A 21,084-nucleotide genomic window follows, 5' to 3' on the forward strand; every position below is an offset into this window, starting at 1 on the left:
GCCCCAGCCCTTTCGGTCATGGATTCTATAACAGGGCAAAGTGGAGCCTGGAGCAAAGAAGAAAGGGGTCCTATAATGAGGAAAAAGGCAAGGAGGGACAGAGAGGCAAGGCCACCAAGAAGAGAATGGTGGCATTCATTTGGTACTCAGAACCCCCACGGATCCCAGCACACAGTAGGACTCTCCACACAGCTGTTGAATCTTTAGTCAACACAGACATTATTCAATACAGACAATAATGAACCTAGAACAGCAGCGACCTCTGAGGGTTTGTTGTGTGCCAAGAAGGCACTTCATGCACGTTTTCGTCATGAATTCGCAGAACCCCAAGAAACAGGTGTCATTAACCCCACTTTTCAGATGATGAAACTGAGGCCCAGAGAAGTAAAAGCATTTGCCCAAGGACAGGCAGCTGGTAAGTGGCACAGCAGGGAGACCTGATTCCTGCCTGTCTGGCTCCAAGGCCCTTGTTCTTGTCTTCTTGGTTCAATACACAGAGGCAGCAGGAAAACCCAAGCAGAGCAGAAATAAGTTTGAGAGGGACCAGGCAAGAAGCTTGTCCATTTCACAGGCCAAAAGCACAGGCCCTGAGCTGGGCTGGGTTTTCTTTTCTGATCAGGGAGAGAAGGAAAGGGTCAGAGTTATTGGCCAGTGGACGATGGATAATGGACTATTTTCCGGAGAGGTCTTTAGCCCCATCTCACTTTTCTAAGCCAAAGAAAATCACTTGAGAGTGCTTTTCACAGATTCCCCCTGCATTGCCTCGGGGGCTTCTCCCTGGCCTTGTGCAGAGGAGGCAGGGAGTTCAAACAGGGTGACCCCTTGGCCCTAGATGTCCTGTCCCTGCTGGCCACCCAGCCAGGGCTGCCACGTATCAGTCCTGACCGCTCACCCAGACTCATCCCTGGACATAGAGAGACAAAAACGCAATGGGTAGTCAGATCCAGCCGGTAGGAAGAGTAGCCTATGAATTCTGCTCTGAGAAGTTACCAGCACTACTACTAATATTAATGTCAGCATTTGTTGAGTTTCTATTCTGGGTCTGGCAACAGGGAAGTGCCAAGAAATTTATGAGCATCGTCTCATTGAATTTTCATAACCTTTTTTTCTGAGATAGGTACTATTGTTAATCCCACTTTACAGATGGAGAAATACAAATTCAGAGAAATAAGGTAATTCCCAGGATTAGAACCTGGGTCTGGCCAGATCCTGTATACTTAACCACCACACTCAGAGGTGAAGGGCTTGGCCGCTGATCTCTGGGATGACCCGTCCTTGCCAAGGCCTCTCCTCTCACAGGGAGGAATCCTCCACTGAACAAGGGGTTGTCAAAGAGGCCACAAATGTGGGCTCCGACTGGCTAGAGCTGCGAAGAGAGACTGGGGGTGGCTCCTGGCCACATGTGGAGTGTGTTACCTGCCAGTGTGCCTTGGACAGTCTATGGAACACAGGCTAGTTGCTGGAAAGAACACATCAGGTATACCAGTGTTCATAGCAGCACTATTCACAATAGCTGAATGGTGGAAACAACCAAACTGCCCCTCAACAGATGAATGGATAAACAAAATGTGGTATATCCCCACAATGGAATATTATTCAGCCATAAAGAGAATGAAGTTCTGATACATGCTACAACATAGATGAACCTTGAAAACACTATGCTGAGTAAAATCAGTCAGACACAAAAGGACAAACACTGTATGATGTCACTTATATCTAGTAGAGCCAAATGCATAGAAACACGTTTATCAGTAGTTATCGGGGCTAGGCGGAGGAGGGAATGGAAGTTAATGCTTAGTGGGTACTGAGTTTATTTGTTATTGTTGAAAGTGGTCATTGAGTTGGCCCCTGACTCATAGTGACCCTAGGCACAACAGAACAAAACACTGCCCAGTCCTGAACCATCCCCATGACAAGGTGTGGATCAGACCATTGTGATCTATTGGCTGATTTTTAGAAGTAGATCATCAGACCTTTCTTCCTAGTCTGCCTTAGTCTGGAAGCTCCAATGAAACCTGTTCAGCATCATAGCAACACGCAAGCTTCCAATGACAAACGAGGTACATTGGCTGGAAATCAAACCCAGGTCTCCTACATAGAGAATGAGAATCCAGCCACTGAACCACCAAGACCCCCTGAGTTCTGTTTAGGGGGATGAAAAACATTTGAAAATGGATACTGGTGATGGTTGTAACATGGTGAACGTAATTAATACCACTGAACTGAACATATAAAAATGGTTAAAATGGCAAACGTTTAGTTATATATATTTCACCACAAATTTTTTTAAAAATTAAAAAAGAATACAGCGGCAGACCAACACCTAACTCTGTATGATGCTGGACAAGCCAGAGCAGTTCTCTGGGCTTCAAGTTTCCTCAGCTGGGCAAAAAGGTTCCTTTGAGCACCAAATCTGAGTCTGCAATTCTGTGAAAATTACACAAATTCCTGGTCCAAGTGAAAAGCAGGAAGCATGGTCTCTCAAGGTCCATCCTCAGGAGTTTTCCGGTGTCCAGGCCACCGTACCAGGTACCTCAGTGTATCCTCTCTGCCTGGTTTGGGCACCGCCTGGCTCACTGGAGACCTGTGCCATGTTCACAGCCTCAGCACACACACACACACCTCCTCCTCCACAAATACCAGGAGGCTGTCTGGCTGCTGCTTGGATTAGTGTCAAACCTGCCTACTCGACAGGTATCACTGACAGCCCACAATGGCTTCCACCCACCTGGCTCCCTGTGGAGGCCTTGGCCTCTACCTTCTCTCCATCTCCTGATCAGAAACCCCACAAAGCCCGTGGGCCAAGGTGTGCACAGGTGTTGGCTGCAGGTAATCTTCATAGCAAAAAGCTGGGAACTACCCCTGGACATAACTCGAGGGGCCTGGCAAGTCATACATACAATGGGATGTTTTGCAGACACTGAAACTGAGGTTTAAAATCACTAACACAGAAGGATATTCTAAATAAACTGTTAATTCAACAAAACAGGGAGGTTCACAAGAACACAGGAAAGAAGAGCAGAAGGAGGTACCCAATGCTCCAGGGCTCTGGGAGGGGTGAGCTTCCTCACGCTTTGCTCTGGGTTGTGGGGTGATAGCGATTTTCTTCTTTTTGCCAATCTGTGCTTTCCAAAATTTCTGCCACGTGTACACATAAATCGGGAAGTTCAAAAAAATTTTCTCTGTGGCTGTCGAGTCGACCAGCCTTCCTCCTCCACCTCCCTGTACTTAAGGCTCTGCAACAATCAGGCCCCCACCAACCCGCCCCTCCAACTGGCATGCCACCACTCTAGGCCACGAACTGTGCATGGCCCACTGGCTCCTGGTCTCCTTCCTTTCCAGCCTTTCCAACTGCCCTTTCCTTCAATGGGGAAACCCTGGCGGTGGAGCAGTTTAGTGCTATGGGTGCTAACCAAAAGGTCAGCGGTTCGAATCCACCAGGCGCTCCTTGGAAACTCTATGGGGCAGTTCTACTCTGTCCTATAGGGTTGCTATGAGTCAGAATCGACTTGACGGCAACGGGTTTTTTTTTTTTTTTTTTTGTGGTTTTCCTTCATGGCTCTCCTCCTCTCACAAAGCCTTCCCCGCTAAGCCTGCCTGGTGAGCAGGGACCTTACCACCTGCCCCACTGACTTTAACCCCCCTTCCTAATCACCCTGCACCGTCCTCTCATGCCTCCCGTGTGTGTGGCTTCTCTTCCATCAGATTGACCATTTCCTGAGTGTGAGGACCAGGACTCAGCCCTCTGCTCGTTCTCCATGGTACCTGGCCCACAGCAAGGGTTCAGTTATTGACAAAATGACTGCAAGGCCCAGGTGGCTCAGGCCTGGATGGAACTGCTGGTCTAACTGAGGCAGCAAGTAAAAAAGACAAGGTCATACACAGAAGTAAGTTCTATGTGTTACTCCCTGGAGAGTAAAAGGGAAGGCCCTTGGGAACAGATCTCTGGACTTTGACTGAGGCTGCAGCCTGGACCACATTGAGAGCCATGAAGGAGAGGTGTCCCATGAAGCTGCCGCCTTGCTCTCTGGACCCTTGGCCAAGCAGTGACTGATGCACTTGGGGCTGACCCCAAGTATTGGTCCTCCCCAAAGGAATCTGAAGCTACTCCCCAGGCCATACCTCGGAATGGCCCTTTTGAAGAGGCATGTCCTGCCCAGAGCCCCAGCCACGGAGGCCCCCTGGTATTGTATCAAGCACACTACCTGCAAGCATACTCGGGCCACAGGGCCTTTCTCTCTGCCTGGAGAGCTTACTCACTCCTTCACTTCACTTAAGCCTCTGTTCAAATATCACTTTATCAGGGGCTCCCTTGGCCCGTCTAAAGTACACCTCTCTTGTCCTCTTTGTTCCTTACCTTGTATTTTCTTCTAAGCACTTACCTCTACCTGACAGAATATAGTTAGTAGTTTATTGTTACTTCCCCTCACTAGAATGTAAGCTTCATGAGAACAAGGGACTTGGTTTTTATTCATTGCTTCACCTCAGGACCAAGCAAGCAATGGGCAGGCACTCAAATCAATGGTTGTTAAATAAATGTTTGTCAAATGGAGACTCCTCCCATAACTCTCTTAGCCGACAGGATAAAGGGCAGCCACCTCATTCATGGAGAGAGTCTGTAGGCAATCATGATCTACAACGTGGTCTGACATGGAAAACCACGGCTGGGTCAATCAAGGTCTTCCTTCTGGGGAATAAAGCTGGGAGCACCAAGAATCTGAGGCACTTAGCAGTGGGAGGGGAAGGTGCAAGGCCATCTTGAAAAGCAATCCCTGGGTGGCCATGCTGAGCATTACATGAGGTGAAAATACAGGAGGAGCTGGGTTAGGTAGAGGAGAGAGCAGGCCAGAGAGGCCACAGGAGGGACCACAGAGATGCTGGCTAGTTCCTAGAGCTACCCCCTTTCCGGAAGCTACCAGAATCCAGGCCACACATACCCTTGCAAGAATTCTCCATTTCCAATGAGCTACCTTGAATCCCTGCAATCAAATTTGTCCACTGAAGACAGAAATACCAGCCCACCAGTGGGCCAATTAGAGGAAGATGATAACGTGGACTTCCTTGAGGCGGGCCTGGGGCTGACGCCATTCTCCTGAGTGTGACCCTGTGAACTGCCCTGACCTCTCTCACCCTCTGCTCAGAGATTCTATTTAAACTGCAGGCCTGGGCAACAACCCGGGAGTCCTCCCTTCAGGAGAGAAAGCAGTTCAAAGTAACAAGTCATTTTCACAGATGGGAGAGAAGACAAAAGAGGCAGAATCTTCTCACCCTAGGCACCACCTGAGCTCAGCTTCGTCTGGCAATTTTATCTCAAGTTCAGTCCAGCCTCATTTAAACATTTCAGATCTCTGAAGCCCAGAGTGTCCACAAGAGGTTTTCATTTGCCACGGAATCAATAGCGCAAGTTTCATTCCATAAAAATCTGCCAAGTGCAACCCCGTGCCGTTTCTTTTCCCAACACAGTTTCTGGCCTGCTCGGTTATCTTCTGTGGTTCAGGCAGCCAGTTTACCTGGGCCCCGCTGCCTTCCAAGGGCCACGGAGGCCATAGAGGAACAGAGCTGGGCAAGGGTGAGGCAGTGGCAGCCCTGGACCCTGGATGAGCTATTCAGCCTCTCCAAGCCCCAGTGAGTGTCCTCATCTTTAACTTGGGGCTAATACCGGTTGCTGTCGGTTCCCACTCATGGCAACCCCATGTGTTTCAGAGTAGAACTATGCTCCACAGAGTTTTCAATGGCTATGACCTTTAGGAAGTAGATCGCCAGGCCTTTCTTCCCAGGTGCCTCCAGGTGGATTCGAACTGCCAACTTTTCAGTTAGTAGCTGAGTGCTGAACGGTTTGCACGAAACAGTTAATGCACTCAGCTACTAACCAAAAGGTTGGAGGTTTGAATCTACCCAGGGGTGTCTCGGAAGAAAGGGTGGGTAATCTACTTCTAAAAAATAAGCCATTGAAAACCCTGTGGAGCACACTTTTCTGACACACATAGGGTCACCGTGAGTCAGGGTCAACTCCACAAGCAACTGGTTTTGGGGGCTAATAAAGCCTGCCTTTTCTGGTTTTAATGAAGTATTGGCCAGGGACATCTGTGTGGGATGGTGTCTTTCTACATCCTCCTCACTAAAAAAAAAAGTCCTCATTTCCTCCTGGTTCCTGATACCGTTTCTTTTTTCTTTTTTAAATCCTAGGATTACTTTTTCTTATGGTTACAGACCAATTTAAAAATTAGGCTTTGGGAAAAAAATTAGGTTTCGGTATTAGGTTTCTCGTGTTCCAACCTAAGTGTGCCATCATTCAATCAACATTTATTAGCCAATCAGCTCATAAAGACATTAGTTTATCGATTCAACACTAGTTATCGAATGTTACTATCTGCTAGGTTTTATGATACTGGTTAAGTCAGGTCCTAGCAGACAACAGAGAGCACCTCAGATTGAGTAAATTGATGTCTATAATAAAGGTGAGATGGGGGTAGAGAAACCCTAAGAGATAATGCCATTATCCACTCCCCTGGGCTGAGGTAAATGAGAGGAGGAACCTCGGGGGCTCTTGCTGAACCGGGAGGCAGAAAGCTGTGGAGAGGGCCTCTGGCAGCAGCTGTGTGGCAGATGCTGTGAAGACCTGCCCATATCCCTGGCTTTTACCATTTCAGCACATACCCTCCTGACTTCCAACTGCCAGAACCTGCACTTCTTTGCCTGAGGGCTTTCTCTAGCAGTGGAGTCAGCTTTGCTCATCTACAGAGTAGGCTAAAATGTCAGGGAAAGGAATACCTTCACAAGAGCAACATTCAACCAGTGGCTGATAGAAGCTAGTGTATAAATACTCCAGTTCCCTTACACTTTGGGTGAGATAACGTTGAGGTGCTCTATTCATATTTCAAAGTTCCCCCAATGGGATTAAGCTCTGGTTGCCCACACTGGTAACTTGATAATGCATCCTTGGTTGGTTTCTTCCCTTCCCTGCCTCCATTCCCCACTCTCCTACTGGCATTTCCTGTGATCATCTCCCAAATACATGACTTGCACTGAATCCTTGTCTCAGGTTGTGCTCCTGGGAAAACCTTTGAGTGACCTTTGGTGGCGGAACACAGAAGGCCCTCGTGACTCACCCCTGGTTGGACCCAACTGGAAGTGAGAGGGCATGGAAGCCCATTGTTGAAGTTGGACAGGCCAGCTTCTGGGGCACAGAGAGGCGGAGAAGAGTGGAGAGAGGATCTGGAGGGGCCCTCTGTAGAGCAGCAACCAGTTTCCTCACAGAACTTACCATTCAAATAATTAATATAAGATAAATGATATATTATGGAAACCCTGGTGGTGTAGTGGTTAAATGCTATGGCTGCTAACCAAAGGGTTGGCAGTTAGAATCTGCCAGGCGCTCCTTGGAAACTATATGGGGCAGTTCTACTCTGTCCTATAGGGTCGCTATGAGTCAGAATCGACTCGATGGCACTGGGTTTGGTTTTTGGTTTGGTTTAAATGATATATTTATATAATACAAAAGTAATTTCAATAAAGTGGGGCAAGTACCATGATGGGGAAGCAGAGGGTGCTATTGGACTCCCAGGACCCATGCCCTAGTCCAAGGGGGAGAAAGAAGGCTCCCAGAGGAGGTGACCTGTAAACTGGGGCCTGAAGGAAAAGAATGAAGGGGAAGAGGCAGTGAAGGATGTTCTAGACAGAATGATTTGCTTGTGCAAATCTTTGGAGATAAGAGGGAGTGTGATTCAGGGGAGGAATTAAAAGAAATTCAGTAGACCTGGAGATCAGAGTGGATGGAGAGAGAGGAGTCTGGAGGTGGGGCTGTGGGTGGGGCAAGGTGGAAGGACTTACAGCCAAGCTAGGAAGTCTGGACCCCCACCTGAAGGAAATGGGGATCACTGGAGACTTTTAAGAAGGGAATGACCAGATCACGTAGCATGTTAGAATCTGGCTACAGCATAAAATCTGGGCTGGGTAGAGGCAAGAATGGAGTCAGGAGGCTGCCGGGTAGTCGGGGAGAAGATGGTAGCCTGGGCTAGGGTGAGGCAGAATGGGTACAGAAATGGAGGTATGATGGGTGCCAGGGAGAACAGCGGGGCTTTATGATGGACTGGGTGGGGAAGGGTGGGGAGGGGGAGAGTCATCAGGACCCCCAGTTCTTGGGCTGGGTCCCTGGGAGATGCAGGCAATCAGGGAGGAGTAGGTTTGCTGTGGAGGCGATGAGCTGAGTTTCAGACACGCCAGATTTGGGGGAAGGACCTATAAGGGTTTCAGTGGCTGCTCCAGGGTGGCTTGGACATCAGGAATGACACCTTGGCTGGAGACAGGATTTGAGAGTCATCAGCAGGTGGCCACAGACACCCCGGGAGTGGTGAAATAATGCAGGAGCGGAGCACTGTGGAGAAGAGGGCCCAGGGCAACTCCTGAGGAGTCGCCACACTTGAGGGACCGTGTATTAGTTTCTTAGGGCTGCCTAACAAAGTGTCACAAACTACGTGGCTAAAAGGAACCGAAATTTATTCTCTCACAGTCCTGGGGGCTCGAATTCCAAATTCAGGGTGTCAGCAGGGCCTGCTCTCTCTGAAGGCTCTAAGGAAGAGCCTCCCTTGTTTTTTCCAGCTTCTGGTAGCCCCAGGCATACCCAGGCTCTGTCTCCATCTTCACATGGCCTCTTCCCTCTGTGTCTGTGTCTCCTTTTTTGATGATGACACCATTCATACTGGATTAGGACCTATCCTACTCTGGTATGATCTCATGTAAATTAACTAATTACATCTGCAAGGACCCTATTTCCAAATATGGTCACATTTGGGTTAAGATTTGGACATATCTTTATGGAGGACACAATTCAGCCCACAAAACATGGCAAGAGGCAGTGAAGCTGGCAAAAGAGGCTAAGAAGGAAAAGCCACAGAAGTAGGAAAACCTAGGAGGCCAAGAGGAATCAGTGGGGCCCACAGAGCCAAGTGCCACCAGGAGGTGACATGAGATGAGGAAATGTCTGTTAGGTTTAGCCTCATGGCCAGAGCAGCCATGGTGGAGGGGCGAAAGCCCAAAGTCTGTGGGTTGAGGAGTGAAAGAGAGATGAGGACAAGGGGACTACAAGTATAAACAACTCTTTCCAGGAGAGAGCTAAGTGGTGGCAAGGGGTCTGAAATGAGAGGAGAAAATAACCCACCCCCTTAGCAGGACAGAGAGCCCCAATCCTACACCCTGTAACACAGGACAGAAGTTCCTCTTTGTCGGCACACAACACATAACACTCCTTTGGGTCCTGTCTGGATAGGAGGCACCAAAGTGGACTCCAGAGTCTCCAAGCTGGAGGGGCCATCAGGGTAGCAGGACAGAAGAAGAGGCCTCTCATCCCAGCTCTAAACAGGGCCACATCACTCTCATTACAGATGGGGAAACCGAGGCCCAGAGAGGAGGAAACGGCTTGACCAGGGTACTAGTGAGTCAACCATAGAGATGAAATTGAACCTGTTTCCCGACTCCAGCTTTGGTGTTCTTTCCGCAACCCCAGGAAGCCCTGGGTGGCACAAACGGTTAAGCGCTCGACTACTTGCTGAAAGCTTGGCGATTTGAACCCACCCAGAGGCGCCTCAGAAGCCAAGCCTGGTGATCTGCTTCCAAAAGGTCACAGCCTTGAAAACCATACGGAGCACAGTTCTACTCCATACACATGAGGTTGCTGTGAGTTGGAATCGACTCAACAGCAACTAATAACAATAACCCCAATCCCACAGTCCCCAGAAAGCAAAGGGCCGTGAGAAGTCCAAAGCCAGGGTGGCCACGGGGCTGCTGTCAGAGGCAGAGCCTGGCGGCAGCAAAGACAGTAACAGACAGGAAGGTAAACACCACACAGCGTGTCGCATGCAGCACATGTCAACCAGAGGCGGTGGTGGCGGGGAGTGGACTGCCCGCAATGCTGGAGCGACTCAGCCTGTCCCTAGCGCGCCCCCCACCCCAGCTGCCCACGCTGGCCACAGGAATGACCCTGCCTCCACCCAGGCCAGTGACCTTGCCCCCCAGCCCACCTCAACACATGCTGCCTCCTTCCCGCAGTCCGCTCAGACAAGCCCATGAATAGTACATTAAAGGCAACCCCTTATAAAAGCAGCAGCAGCTCCCCAGTAGGAGCGGACCCACTAAATGTCAAACGCAGAGCCAGGCTTCCTGCCTAGTGTGCTGCTCACTAATGGAGGCACCTTAGCCTCCATACCCCCATCATCCAATCGCCCTGTAAATAAATCATCTCGAGAGGAATGCCAATTTTCCCCCCAGGGTCTCATGAATCTCTCTATATAACCATATATAAAGGCCCCCTTCACTCTGTGCTGGCTCAGGGGCCCAGAGAGGACAGCAAACTCTGCTAGAAGGATTTTGAAGGCAGAAGCAAACTTTCCTCCCACTCAGTGGGCTGAGCCTCGGGAGCCCAGCTTCTCTCCGGACTCTGGAAAAGTACTCACTGGATTACCTGCGGACCCATCCTGCCTGACGCAGTTGTCACGGCAGTGCCACTGCCCTCTGGAATCAGCCCAGTTCACTGACAAGAGGCTCCATCTTCAGGGACTGCAGTGGTCTGTCCCCTGGCACCCAAGTGATAAATCGTGCCCATCCACCCCCTGTGCGGGGGACCCACACACCCACTCAGCAAGCTTTGTTCCTGCTATGTGGCACATGTCCCACTGGCCCACCCCCTCCTGGAGGCCCCCCCACAGAGTGTCTCACCAGCCCACTCGTGGCACCAATGCCATGCTGATGGATCAAAGGTGTGGGTGCCAAGGTCCACCCCAAGGCCAGTGGGCAAGCCACGTGCACACGGGGTGTGCCTAAAACCCGACCTCTGGCACACACATCTAGGAACCCTGTTGCATGCCTGCCAGGTGTGTTTCCACGTGCTTGCGTGCACACACACACACACGCACACTATGTTGTGCCAACCTCTAGCTGTGCCAACACGGAGGCCTCCAGAGCAACTCTTCTGAATCAGATAGCAGACCTGTTTGCAGTTTAGCATCCAAACTTCACTGCCTGATTAGACAGTAATCACGGGCTCAGAAGCACCCGCCATATCTGGTGGATCAGATGCTCTGCCTGACCGTCGTGGTGGCGGTGAGCTGCTCAACTCGGAAGTGGGAATCTGCTTTTCCACTCCGCCATCAGCTTGACTTACTTCCTTCTCTCTTTTGCAAACCGTAGAAAGAACTGGCCTCTCTGCACCTTAACTGCAGCCAGAAGGGGGCAGGAAAAGCCCCCCTTAGAAGGACAGTGGGAGGTGACTTTGAGTCCTGCAGTGACCAGCCCAGCTCACAGGCTCCCAGGAGCGAGGGAGTGCTCCCGGGGAGGATAGGCAGGAGCAGATGGGGGGCCTGCCTCACCCGGGCCAACGTGCTCTGGGGCTGCTGCTGCCCAGACAACCCCCTGACCAATCTAAAGTGTGGCTGTGCTAGCAAGTCCACCAGACCAGCCTGCAAGCGGAGCCAGGTAGAGTGACTCAAGCTGGCCTGGCCCCAAAATAAACCTGGCCCTGGGCCTTACTCAGGGACATGAGAGCAGACAGGGTGGTACCTGACCACTGTCCTGTCCCTGTGTCCAATGAGAAAACCAGAGCAGGAAACAGAAGATGAGGGGTGTGTCTGCCCAGACACAGGGGGGCACGGGATAGAAGGGGACCCCAGGAGCCCAGGTCCCAGTCAGAGATCCTCCTGGAGGCACACCAGAAAGGGATTGGGAGGGAAATACCAGGAAGCTCTGTAAGAGGGCACAAATGATTCAGCAATGCCCAGAACCCCACAAAACAAATGTCACCTAAATCAAGACAGATGGGCATGTAAGATGTTAGAGAATAGAGGTTAAGAGAGCAAGGCTTGGCACACAGGCCTGGGACGGCATTCCAACTCAACCATGTGCCAGCTGGGTGATCCAGGGCCAGGGACTTCATCTGTCTGTGCCTCAGTTTTCTTAACTGGAAAGTAGGGATAGACACAAGTTGGATCTCACAGGATGGTTGTGGAGATTACATTTGGTGAGGCACGGCGTACAGTAACCAGAGGCACGTAGCAAGTGCTCAGAAAATATAAACAGCTATTGCCAGCATATGGACAGGGACTGGCATAAGCAGATGCAAAGCAGGTTGGGAAGGATTGTCTGTCCCCTACTGCCCCTGTTTCCATATTTCCTCCCAGCAGGCTCAGGCAGGTATACTCTGGAACTGAGACCTGAGGTGGCTTTCCCTCACTGTAGTGATGGACACCAAGTCAGCCATGCCTCTTCTCCTCGGAGGTCCCTGGTTCCTGGGACCCACAGCCTCAGTGCTGATGGCTCCCTGAGCCTTCTCTCAAGCTTTGGGGGAGCCCTCACCTTGGGGTGCCTGTCCCACTCCTTTCTCTAACTCAGTTCCAGCCACAGTGGCCTGGCCAGTGCACCCTGAGGAACGGGCAGCTTCTGGTACTCTGCACGGAGGTCCTGCCTTCTGCTGTCTCTGGTGACTCTGTTCCCGTTTGCCAGCTATTTTGCTTCCTTGGCCATCTGTTCCCTCCCTGTCATCTCCTCTCTGCTTTAACCTTAACCACTACTTCACTGCAGATGGTACCAAACAAATCCGTTCTTGACATCCTTCATGATGCCTGCCCCCTCCTTCCCCTTGCCAGCAAGTGAACTTCTGCTCTGTCCTTTTGCAGCCCGACCTAGAGACAGGGCCGAAGCTTGGAATTAGATTTACCCCCACAAGCCTCCCTTCTGGGTCCCATCTGCTGACAACTCAGCCACAGGGCAGAGGGTAAATACCACCTGCCCCTCCCCCCTGCTGTGCCTTTTCCTAATAAGACTTCCTTTTTTCAAACGTGGCCAAGAACATCTCCTGGCATCTCATCTTAAGCCTACCGCCTGCTCTGGTTATATACCTGGATCACCATAAAACAAACAAAAAAACCAATTGCTATCAAGTCCATTCCAACTTAGGGTGACCTCATGTGTGTCAGAGTAGAACTGTGTTCTGTAGGGTTTTCAGTGGTTGATTTCTCAGAAGTAGATTGCCAGGCCTTTCTTCCGAGGTGCTTCTTGGTGGACTCAAACCTCCAACCTTTCAGTTAACAGTGAGCACTATAACTGTTTGTACCACCCAGGGATTCCAAATCTCCATAAACAGTGTCTTTAACTCTCCAGAGGGCTTGGAGTTGGCATGCTCAGGTAGACACCAAACCCAGATTCATTCCCGCGGTGGAGGGACCAGCATGCCCATGCCGGGAGTTTGGGTCCTGAACAGTTTCCCTGTAGAGCACAAATCTGAAAACTGCACTGAGGAAGTAGCCCTATATTGGCATGACAGGAAACGAACCAAAACCCATTTTCTACACTGTCTGAGCTCACAAGGGAAACACCACCCTGCTTTCCTTGCATTTATTCTGGCTGCGGACAAGAAAATGCACAAAAAAATTCCTCTCGGCATCTCTTTTCTGGCCTAAGTACTGGGACCTTTGAGGATGGAAGAAATCCAAAAACCAAAACCAAACCCGCCCCGGTCAAGTCGATTCCAACTCATGGTGACCCTGTGTGTTAAGTAGTAGAGCTGCCCTATGGGGTTTCCTTGCCTGTATCTTTATGGATGGAGATCACCAGGCCTTTCTTCTGCAGCACAATTGGATGGGTTCAAACTGCCAACCTTTAGGTTAGTAGCCAACAGCAAACAATTTACACCACCCAGGGACCTATTGGAAGAAACAAAAAAAAACAAACCTGTTGCCGTCGAGTTGATTCCGACTCATAGTGACCCTTTAGGACAGAGTAGAACTGCCCCACAGGGTTTCCAAGGAGCACCTGGTGGACTCGAACTGTCGACCTTTTGGTTAGTAGCCATAGCTCTTAACCACTACACCACCAAGAAAGAAACCTAGAAGCTCCTAAATAAAGAGGCTATTTTTGTGAGATTGGGTCCAACAGACTGCATTCCTTGGGTGGTACAGAAGTAGACTGGGAAGACTGAAATTCCGCTTGGATTTGGGCTACAACGCCTCCAATCTCAGCCCTCTCAAGAAGGGCTCACGTTCCAACAGCTCCGAGTCCAGGCTGCCCCAGAGAAGGGCAGAAATGGAGCCTGCTCACACCTGGCTGCATGAAGACTCTTGGAACACCAAATCAGCCAGCCACTTGACAACCCCAAGGTCCCTCCCTCCCTCCTTCTGTCTTCCTTTCCCACAAAGGAGAAGACCCAATCCAGCCACCAGTCCAGCCCCTCTGGCTATGGAAACCAAGAGAACAAAACGCATCTTATGGAGTTTCAGGCCTTAATCTAGCACTTGCTGAATTATTCAGGAATGGCATTAACTTATAAATGAGTGTGTTTGACTGATTTTGTGGTTGATGTACAGATAAATTCTAATGAAAGACAGCTACAAGATTTTAAATTATTAATTAGACTGCCACTTAACAAAACCTATTTGGCACTCTATTTCCTTGCTTAACAAGACAAAAACTTTAAGGAAAAGTTCAGTATTAGCCCAGAGGCTGTTGATTTGCATTCTGTTTTTACAGCTCTAAAAATGAAAACCATAAATCCTGACCATAAGCAGGCCACTCTGGCAAAGCAGAACCCCCAGCAGGCCACCCTTCCTTCCTGGATGTTGCTGAGTGGCTCAGGGCCTCACTTGCCCTGCCTGCTTCTCATTGCTGATCAGAGTCTTGCTTTTTATATCCCTGGTTCTGCCAGGGTAGGCCAGGAGATGGAGAAGCAGGCAAGGCAGCTGCTAAAGCCTCCAGCTATTGGCACTGTCAGCAGCTTGAGTCCACTAGGGGCTTGGGGCTGTTCTGGTTCACAGCAGAGGGGGCTGTGGCCAGTAGGGTCCATTCACCAGCAGACACAAGAGGACAACCAGAAATCAGACAGGAACCCCATGGCCCAAGGCCTACTCCCACTGTCCTGCTCCTCCTGGGAGTCACTTACCACTTAGACCCCTAATTCCACAGTAAGCTCTATCCTCTTGTGCAAAAAAGTGAAGGGCTTCTTCCCTCCCCTCCCCACACAGAATGGAAGGGGCTACTCTTTCTTCATCCTCTAAACTCTGTTCTAAATCATAATTAAGCTCCATCAGGTCCAGAACCGCACGCAGGACTCTTCACCTAATAGCAGGGAAATAGCAACAACTAACTCAGCCCAACCTAGGACTGTTCTTGCTTGGAGCCTTTGGGAACACTTCTAGAAGCAGAAACTTCAAGAGCCATCTCCACTGGCATTAGCCTCAGGTATACTTTGGTCTTTGGGTGCACACCTAGAATCCACAGAATTGGAGTGGCCTGTATGTCTTGTGCAGAAGGGACGAGTCCTCAGGATCAGGGGCAGAAGGAGAAAAATTTGCCAGAAAAGGCCCAAAACAAAAGTTGTTTCCCCACACAAAGTCCCAGCACAGCCAAGGGCTTCTCTGCTCTGTTTCCCTCGGGCCAATCCAGGTGGAAACCTCTTTGTCGGTGGAATCTCTCCCGCCAACCAGGCAGTGCAGGAAGGGAAAAACAGCCCCCGAGGCAAACACACGTGACTGCCAAGCCTCCAGTGGCCACTTCTTGAGCAGGGTAAGTGAGCCTCCTCCCGGGGGCGGGGGGGGGGGCGGCCCCCAGAATGCACTGGGCTCACCCCGAGCTGGGCCTCTAGCTGGCAGGGATGCGAAAGGAAGGCTCCTGGAGGCGGCTAAAGCCTCCCTGGGCACCTAAGCCATATAAATAAAGTACGTGGCCTGCTTCGTGGCTCGTTTGTAACTGTAAACTGCCAAAAGACAAAAGACCAAGAGTGAAATGAGATGTCAGTTCCTCTCTATTGTCTCCATCACAGACCTGCAACCCAGACATGGTGGCCTTTTAAAACTGCTAGGAAAGCCTTCCCCACTGGGGAAAGTTTCATGCCCCAGGCCCAGGCTATTTAGATCTGGGCCTGTACTCAGCTCTGTAAAGAGCACCTTCTCTGTGTAGAGACTCTTCGACCAGCATCACTAGATTGCTGAAATGATTTTTCAACCCTTTCTGCAGAGAAAAGGCAACTGGGGTGTATCTGTGAAGAGCTTTCTCCAACCAGCCACAGTGAAAGACAGCCAACGTGTCCCCCCTCTCACACCCACCCCTTCCCGCACTGCACAGACACACGTGGAGGGCACAAGTCACACACAAGTTTGTGACTATTTAGACACGATGGGGCAACCAAGCCTCCTCGATGGGTCCCAGTCTGGACCACCACACAGTTTTAACTGCCCTCGCCTGAGGCGTGGTTTCTTCACCCACCTGTCTGACCTCCTTATGGGTCTCTTTTCATCACCCTACATCTGCTGCTCCCGGTCCATCCTGGGCCTCGCTCCCCGCCCCCCACTCCCCCGGTTCCCCTGGCCGGTTTTCTCCTTCCCCATCCTGCTGTGAGGTCAGAATCCGGTGCTTACGACACCTCGATCTGTTGCCATGGAAACAGGGGCGGATTAAGGCTGGAGCGCAGAGCGCAGGGATCAGGCTCCTCCGCTACCTGAGCCCCAGCCTCAGTAGGCTCCTGCAGGGCTCGGGTAGCCAGCCTCAGGCGCCGTGGCTCGCCAGCTGCCCGGACAGGCCAGGGACAACAGGGTCCCGGCGCGGCGCTGCAGCCCGCCCGGACCTGGGAGGGAAGAGAGGTAGACATAGAGGCCGGAGCAGCGGATGGCGGGGCCCGCGGACGCACAGCGTGGTCACCTGCCCTCCCTGGGCCCGGGGGACTGCGCCCTGCGCTGCAGCCACGTGGGGGCGCGGCGGGACTTCCCCGGCGCCCGTGCCAACTTTGCCGTGCGAAATACCCGGCCGGGCTGCCGGGGAGTCGGAGTGAGGTGGTAGCGTATCCAGCTCTCCCCAAGTTGAGCCTGGCCCGGGCGGCGCACGCTGCCGGCGCGGCCTTCGCGTCCCTCCGCTCTAGACATAAGGAAAGTTTGAGGAACCGAACATCAGGCACTTGCCGCCCCGCCCCCCCACCCCCAGCCCCTCGGATGCTAGGTGCCCAGAGCAGATCTCTGGGGACCAAAGCAGGGCGGCAGGGAAGGTGCCCTCGTCCAGACCCCTCCTGGGAAGCTAGGGCGCGCGGGAAGCGCCCGGGCTGCTTGCGGGGTGACTGACCACTGACTGGACTGGAGCGCAGGCTAGACCCGCTCCGCCGAAGCGGCGGAAGCTGGCAGCGTGCCCGCTCAGGGGATGGAGCCTTCAAGTGCAAAACTTTATAATGGCAAAGCAAAGGTCCCAGGAGGCCGGCTCCCCTTCCACCACGGCCGCGGCGCCATCCTGGCTCGAGGGCCGCTCACTCTGGTTTCGGGCTGACCCCATCGAGCCAGAAACCTAGGCCTGGCCACTTGATCCAAAGAGCAACCCGTGTGTCTCACAATTGACCATCGACAAGAACCGAGCTCCAACAGCAACCCCTCCGCGAATGAGTCCCCGCAAAGCCCGCCAGCCGGCCGAAGACTGCTTCCCGGGCCCGGATCCCCAGCGCCGGGCGGCTCCCAGGCTCGCGGCTCTACCCCGCGCGCACTCAACTCCAACTTGCCCCTCCGGCTCCAACTCACCTTTGCGAAGCATGTTGGCCGCGGGGCCGCCGCTCCGAGGTCGGAGTAGGCGCGCTCCCTCCCGGGGTCCAGATTCAAATCCCTGGGCGCCGGCTGCAGCTAATCCGAGCGCGCTGAGGCGGGGGCAAGCCGAGGATCCGCTTATGCCCGGCGCCCCGGCCCTGCAGGGGCATGGTGAGCCCAAGCCCCGCGCCCAGGGCACCGGCGCCCGCCAGCAACCGCGGCGCTGCCCCGCAGCAGCTCCGCGCTCTCGCTCAGCGCCGGGGCTAGCGGCTTGCTTCGCGGAGCTGGCTGTCTGCTTCTGCTGCCCGGAGCACTTTGCCAGCGGTTTTGAGGGGGGAAACCGCCCCCCAGCCGGCGGGCCGAGCGGCCCCCTCCTCTCCGCCCCCTCGGCCTGCAGCCGCCGCGGCTGCTGCAAAAGGGCGCTCGCACTCACCGCCGAGCTCCCGGGAAAGCGCCCGGCGCCCGTTTGCAGGACCGAGAGATCGGCGGAGCGGGGCGCCTCCCTTCCTCCCCCCGGCTTCCCCCACCTCTCCTCCTTCTCCCTCCCTCGCTTGCTAGCTCGCTCGCAAGCTCCCTCCCTCCAGCTCCCCGCCCCCGCTCACGGAGCGCCTCCCATACAAAATTTATGAAAGTGCTCTCAGCTCGGGAAGCCGAGCGCCGTCCTATTCCCAGGGCAGCGGCGCTAAACCGCGCGGCGCCGCCTCCCAAGGTGTTTTCGCTGCGCCCGCCCCCGGGGACGATCCTTGGCCCGTGTCCCTCCAAGTAGCTGCCCCAGCCCCCGGGCAGGTCCTTGAGACATTTTAATATCCCTCTTCGGCCGCACCGGCCTCCTGGAGCCCGCGCCCGCAGCCCAGCCCCCTCCTGCTCGCCCTTCCCTGCTGGAGGTCACCGGGAGAAGCGGCTGCAAGCGTGAGCCCCGCCGACCCGCTAGGTCGGAAGGACTGCCGCCCATAACTGGGATCACAAGTCCGAACCCCTGTCAATCTCCGCCCTGGCCAGTGCCCCTTCCTCCTCGGAGGCTCGACGGCTCTTCCCCGCCCAGGACAGCTACGGCAGACCCAGTCGTCCCGCATTCCGCGCCCCAGGACACTGTGATCTTTTTGGGGGGAGGTGAGGCGTGCCCCGGGAAGATCTGGACCTCGCTGCAAGCGCTCGGGGAGGCTCAGATGCAAATCGCAGAGAGCGGAGAGCAAATGTGGGGCTCAGGTCGGCTGTCTCGGCCTGGGGGGCGCTGATCTTCTTCAGTCCTCGCAGACCCCGCGCGGGGAGTCGCGGATAATGGAGGAGGCACCGCCTAGAAAGCAGATCCCGCAGGGGGTCGGTGGTCTGAGTGTAGACATGGTGCTGGGAGATTCTGAATAGAGGCAGGCACCCCCTCCCGGCCTAGGATAAAGGGGGTGCTGGGGAAGGGAAGAGTGGGCCAAGTCACTCATTCAACACACATTACTGGTCCTGGAAACTAGGCCAATGAAAAAGACAAAGCCCCTGCCCGCATGGAGTTTACATTATAATAAACAAACAAAAAAACCAAACCAATTGCCTTCCAGCCAATTCCTGCTCATAGTGACCCCTTGTGTGCAGAGTAGAACTGCACTCTATATGGTTTTCAAGGCAGTGGCCTCCTGGCCAGATTGCCAGGCCTTTGTTCCTAGATGCCTCTGCACTGGTTCACAACCTTGTGGTTAGTCGTAGAACACTTAACCTTTTGCATCACCCAGGGACTCCTTAAATTCTGTTGCCAGTTTAGACTCATAGCCACCCCAGCTGACAGAGCAGAACTGTCTCACAGGGTTTTCTAAGCTGTAATCTTTACAGCAGCACATTGCCACATCTTTATCCCAAGGAGCAGCTGGGGCATTTGAACCGTCGACCTTTCAGTGACCAGCCCTGTGCTTAACTACTGCACCATGAGGGCTTTCTTCCTTACATTCTAACAGGGAGCAAATGAGGAAAGTCCAGATGAGATGTGTGCTTCAAAGCAAAGAAAGCAGGGTGTTTGTTCTGCTGGAGCTGACATGAGGGTGGTCAGAGAAAGCTTCTCTGAGGAGGTGACATCTTAGTAGACATCTAATTGAAGTGAGAGAAGGAGTCACATGATTCCATGGAGAAAGTCTTGAAACTGGCACAAACTTGGCATGATAGGAAGGTCAGAGAGAAGGCTGGTATTATTCATTCACTCATACATGCATTCAATGCCACTGAGGCTCTGGGTTTGAGCTAACAATACCAGCTTGGACTTCCAGAAACTTATGGTGTAGTGAAGCAAGAAGGACCAACAAGGCATCACAGAATGTGACAGGAGGAGGTACAAAGGGTGGGAGGGGGCTCTGCTGGCTCCCTGATGGGGTAAGGGATGATCAAGGAAGGCTTCACAGAAGTCATTTTGTGGGCTGTCCATCAGGTCAAGTTGGGAAAAGGGCATTCCAGGCACGAAAGACTGTGCAAACGCTTGGAGGTGGAAAAGCAACCTGGTGTGTTCTGAAGGTTAAAAAGATGGGTCTTTCTTCTAAGTCAATTGGCATAATAAAATCTATTAAGAAAACATTCTGCATCCCACTTTGAAAAGTGGCGTCTGGGGTCTTAAACGCTAGCAAGCGGCCATCTGAGATGCATCAATGAGTCTCAACCCACCTGGATCAAAGGAGAATGAAGAACATCAAGGACACAAGGTAATTACGAGCCCAAGAGACAGAAAGGGCCACATAAACCAGAGACTACATTAGCCTGAGACCAGAAGAACTAGATGGTTCCCAGCTATAACTGATGACCTCCCTGACAGGGAACACAACAGAGAACCCCTGAGGGAGCAGAACAGTGGGATGCAGACCCCAAATTCTCATAAAAAGACCAGACTTAATGGTCTGACTGAGACTGGAGGGACCCCAGTGGTCATGGCCCCCAGACCTTCTGTTGGCTCAGGACAGGAACCATTCCCGAAGCCAACTCTTCAGACATGGATTGGACTGGACGATGGGTTGGAGAGGGATGCTGGTGAGGAGTGAACTTCTTGGATCAGGTGGACGCTTGAAACTATGTTGGCATCTCCTACCTGGAGGGTAGATGAGAGGGTAGAGGGAGTTAGAAGCTGGAGAAATGGACAGAAAAAGAGAGAGTGGAGGGAGAGAATGGGCTGTCTCATTAGGGGGAGAGTAATCGGGAGTATGTAGCAAGGTGTATATAAGTTTTTGTGTGAGAGACTGACTTGATTTGTAAACTTTCACTTAAAGTACAATAAAAATTATATATATTAAAAAAAAAAAGATGGGTCCCTCTTGGGGTGGGAGCAGAAGGTGAGGCATTCCTTCTCTCAGCCTTGAGCAGCCATAGGACTGCACTGACCCTACCCCCTGCCTGAGCTCTGCCAGGTAGACACTAAAGCTGAACTCCATGACACTCAGTGCTACCGAGGCCCTCTATTAGTAAACTGAGGCCCAGAGAGGTTGAACAACTCGTTCAATGTCACATAGCAGATCAGCGACAAAGTGTGGGCCTGAATCGGTACACTCATCCTCCTTCCACCTCCCCAAGCTGCCTCTTCATGACCCCCTGT

At 52.4% G+C, this 21,084-nt stretch overlaps 1 protein-coding gene across 1 annotated transcript in view; it reads right to left on the bottom strand.

Annotated features, from left to right (window-relative positions):
• The window catches only part of RTN4RL1 (reticulon 4 receptor like 1), an 89,872-nt gene extending 71,885 nt beyond the window's left edge, over nucleotides 1–17,987 (bottom strand). Inside the window, exon 1 of the mRNA XM_064271523.1 lies at nucleotides 17,532–17,987. Within this exon, the coding sequence (XP_064127593.1) occupies nucleotides 17,532–17,544 (13 nt within the window). The 5' untranslated portion in view covers nucleotides 17,545–17,987. The remainder of the gene's footprint in view (nucleotides 1–17,531) is intronic.
• Between the last annotated feature and the right edge of the window lie 3,097 nt (nucleotides 17,988–21,084).

Source organism: Loxodonta africana, chromosome 18 (genome assembly GCF_030014295.1).
Source record: "Loxodonta africana isolate mLoxAfr1 chromosome 18, mLoxAfr1.hap2, whole genome shotgun sequence".
NCBI classification, from domain to species: domain Eukaryota; kingdom Metazoa; phylum Chordata; class Mammalia; order Proboscidea; family Elephantidae; genus Loxodonta; species Loxodonta africana.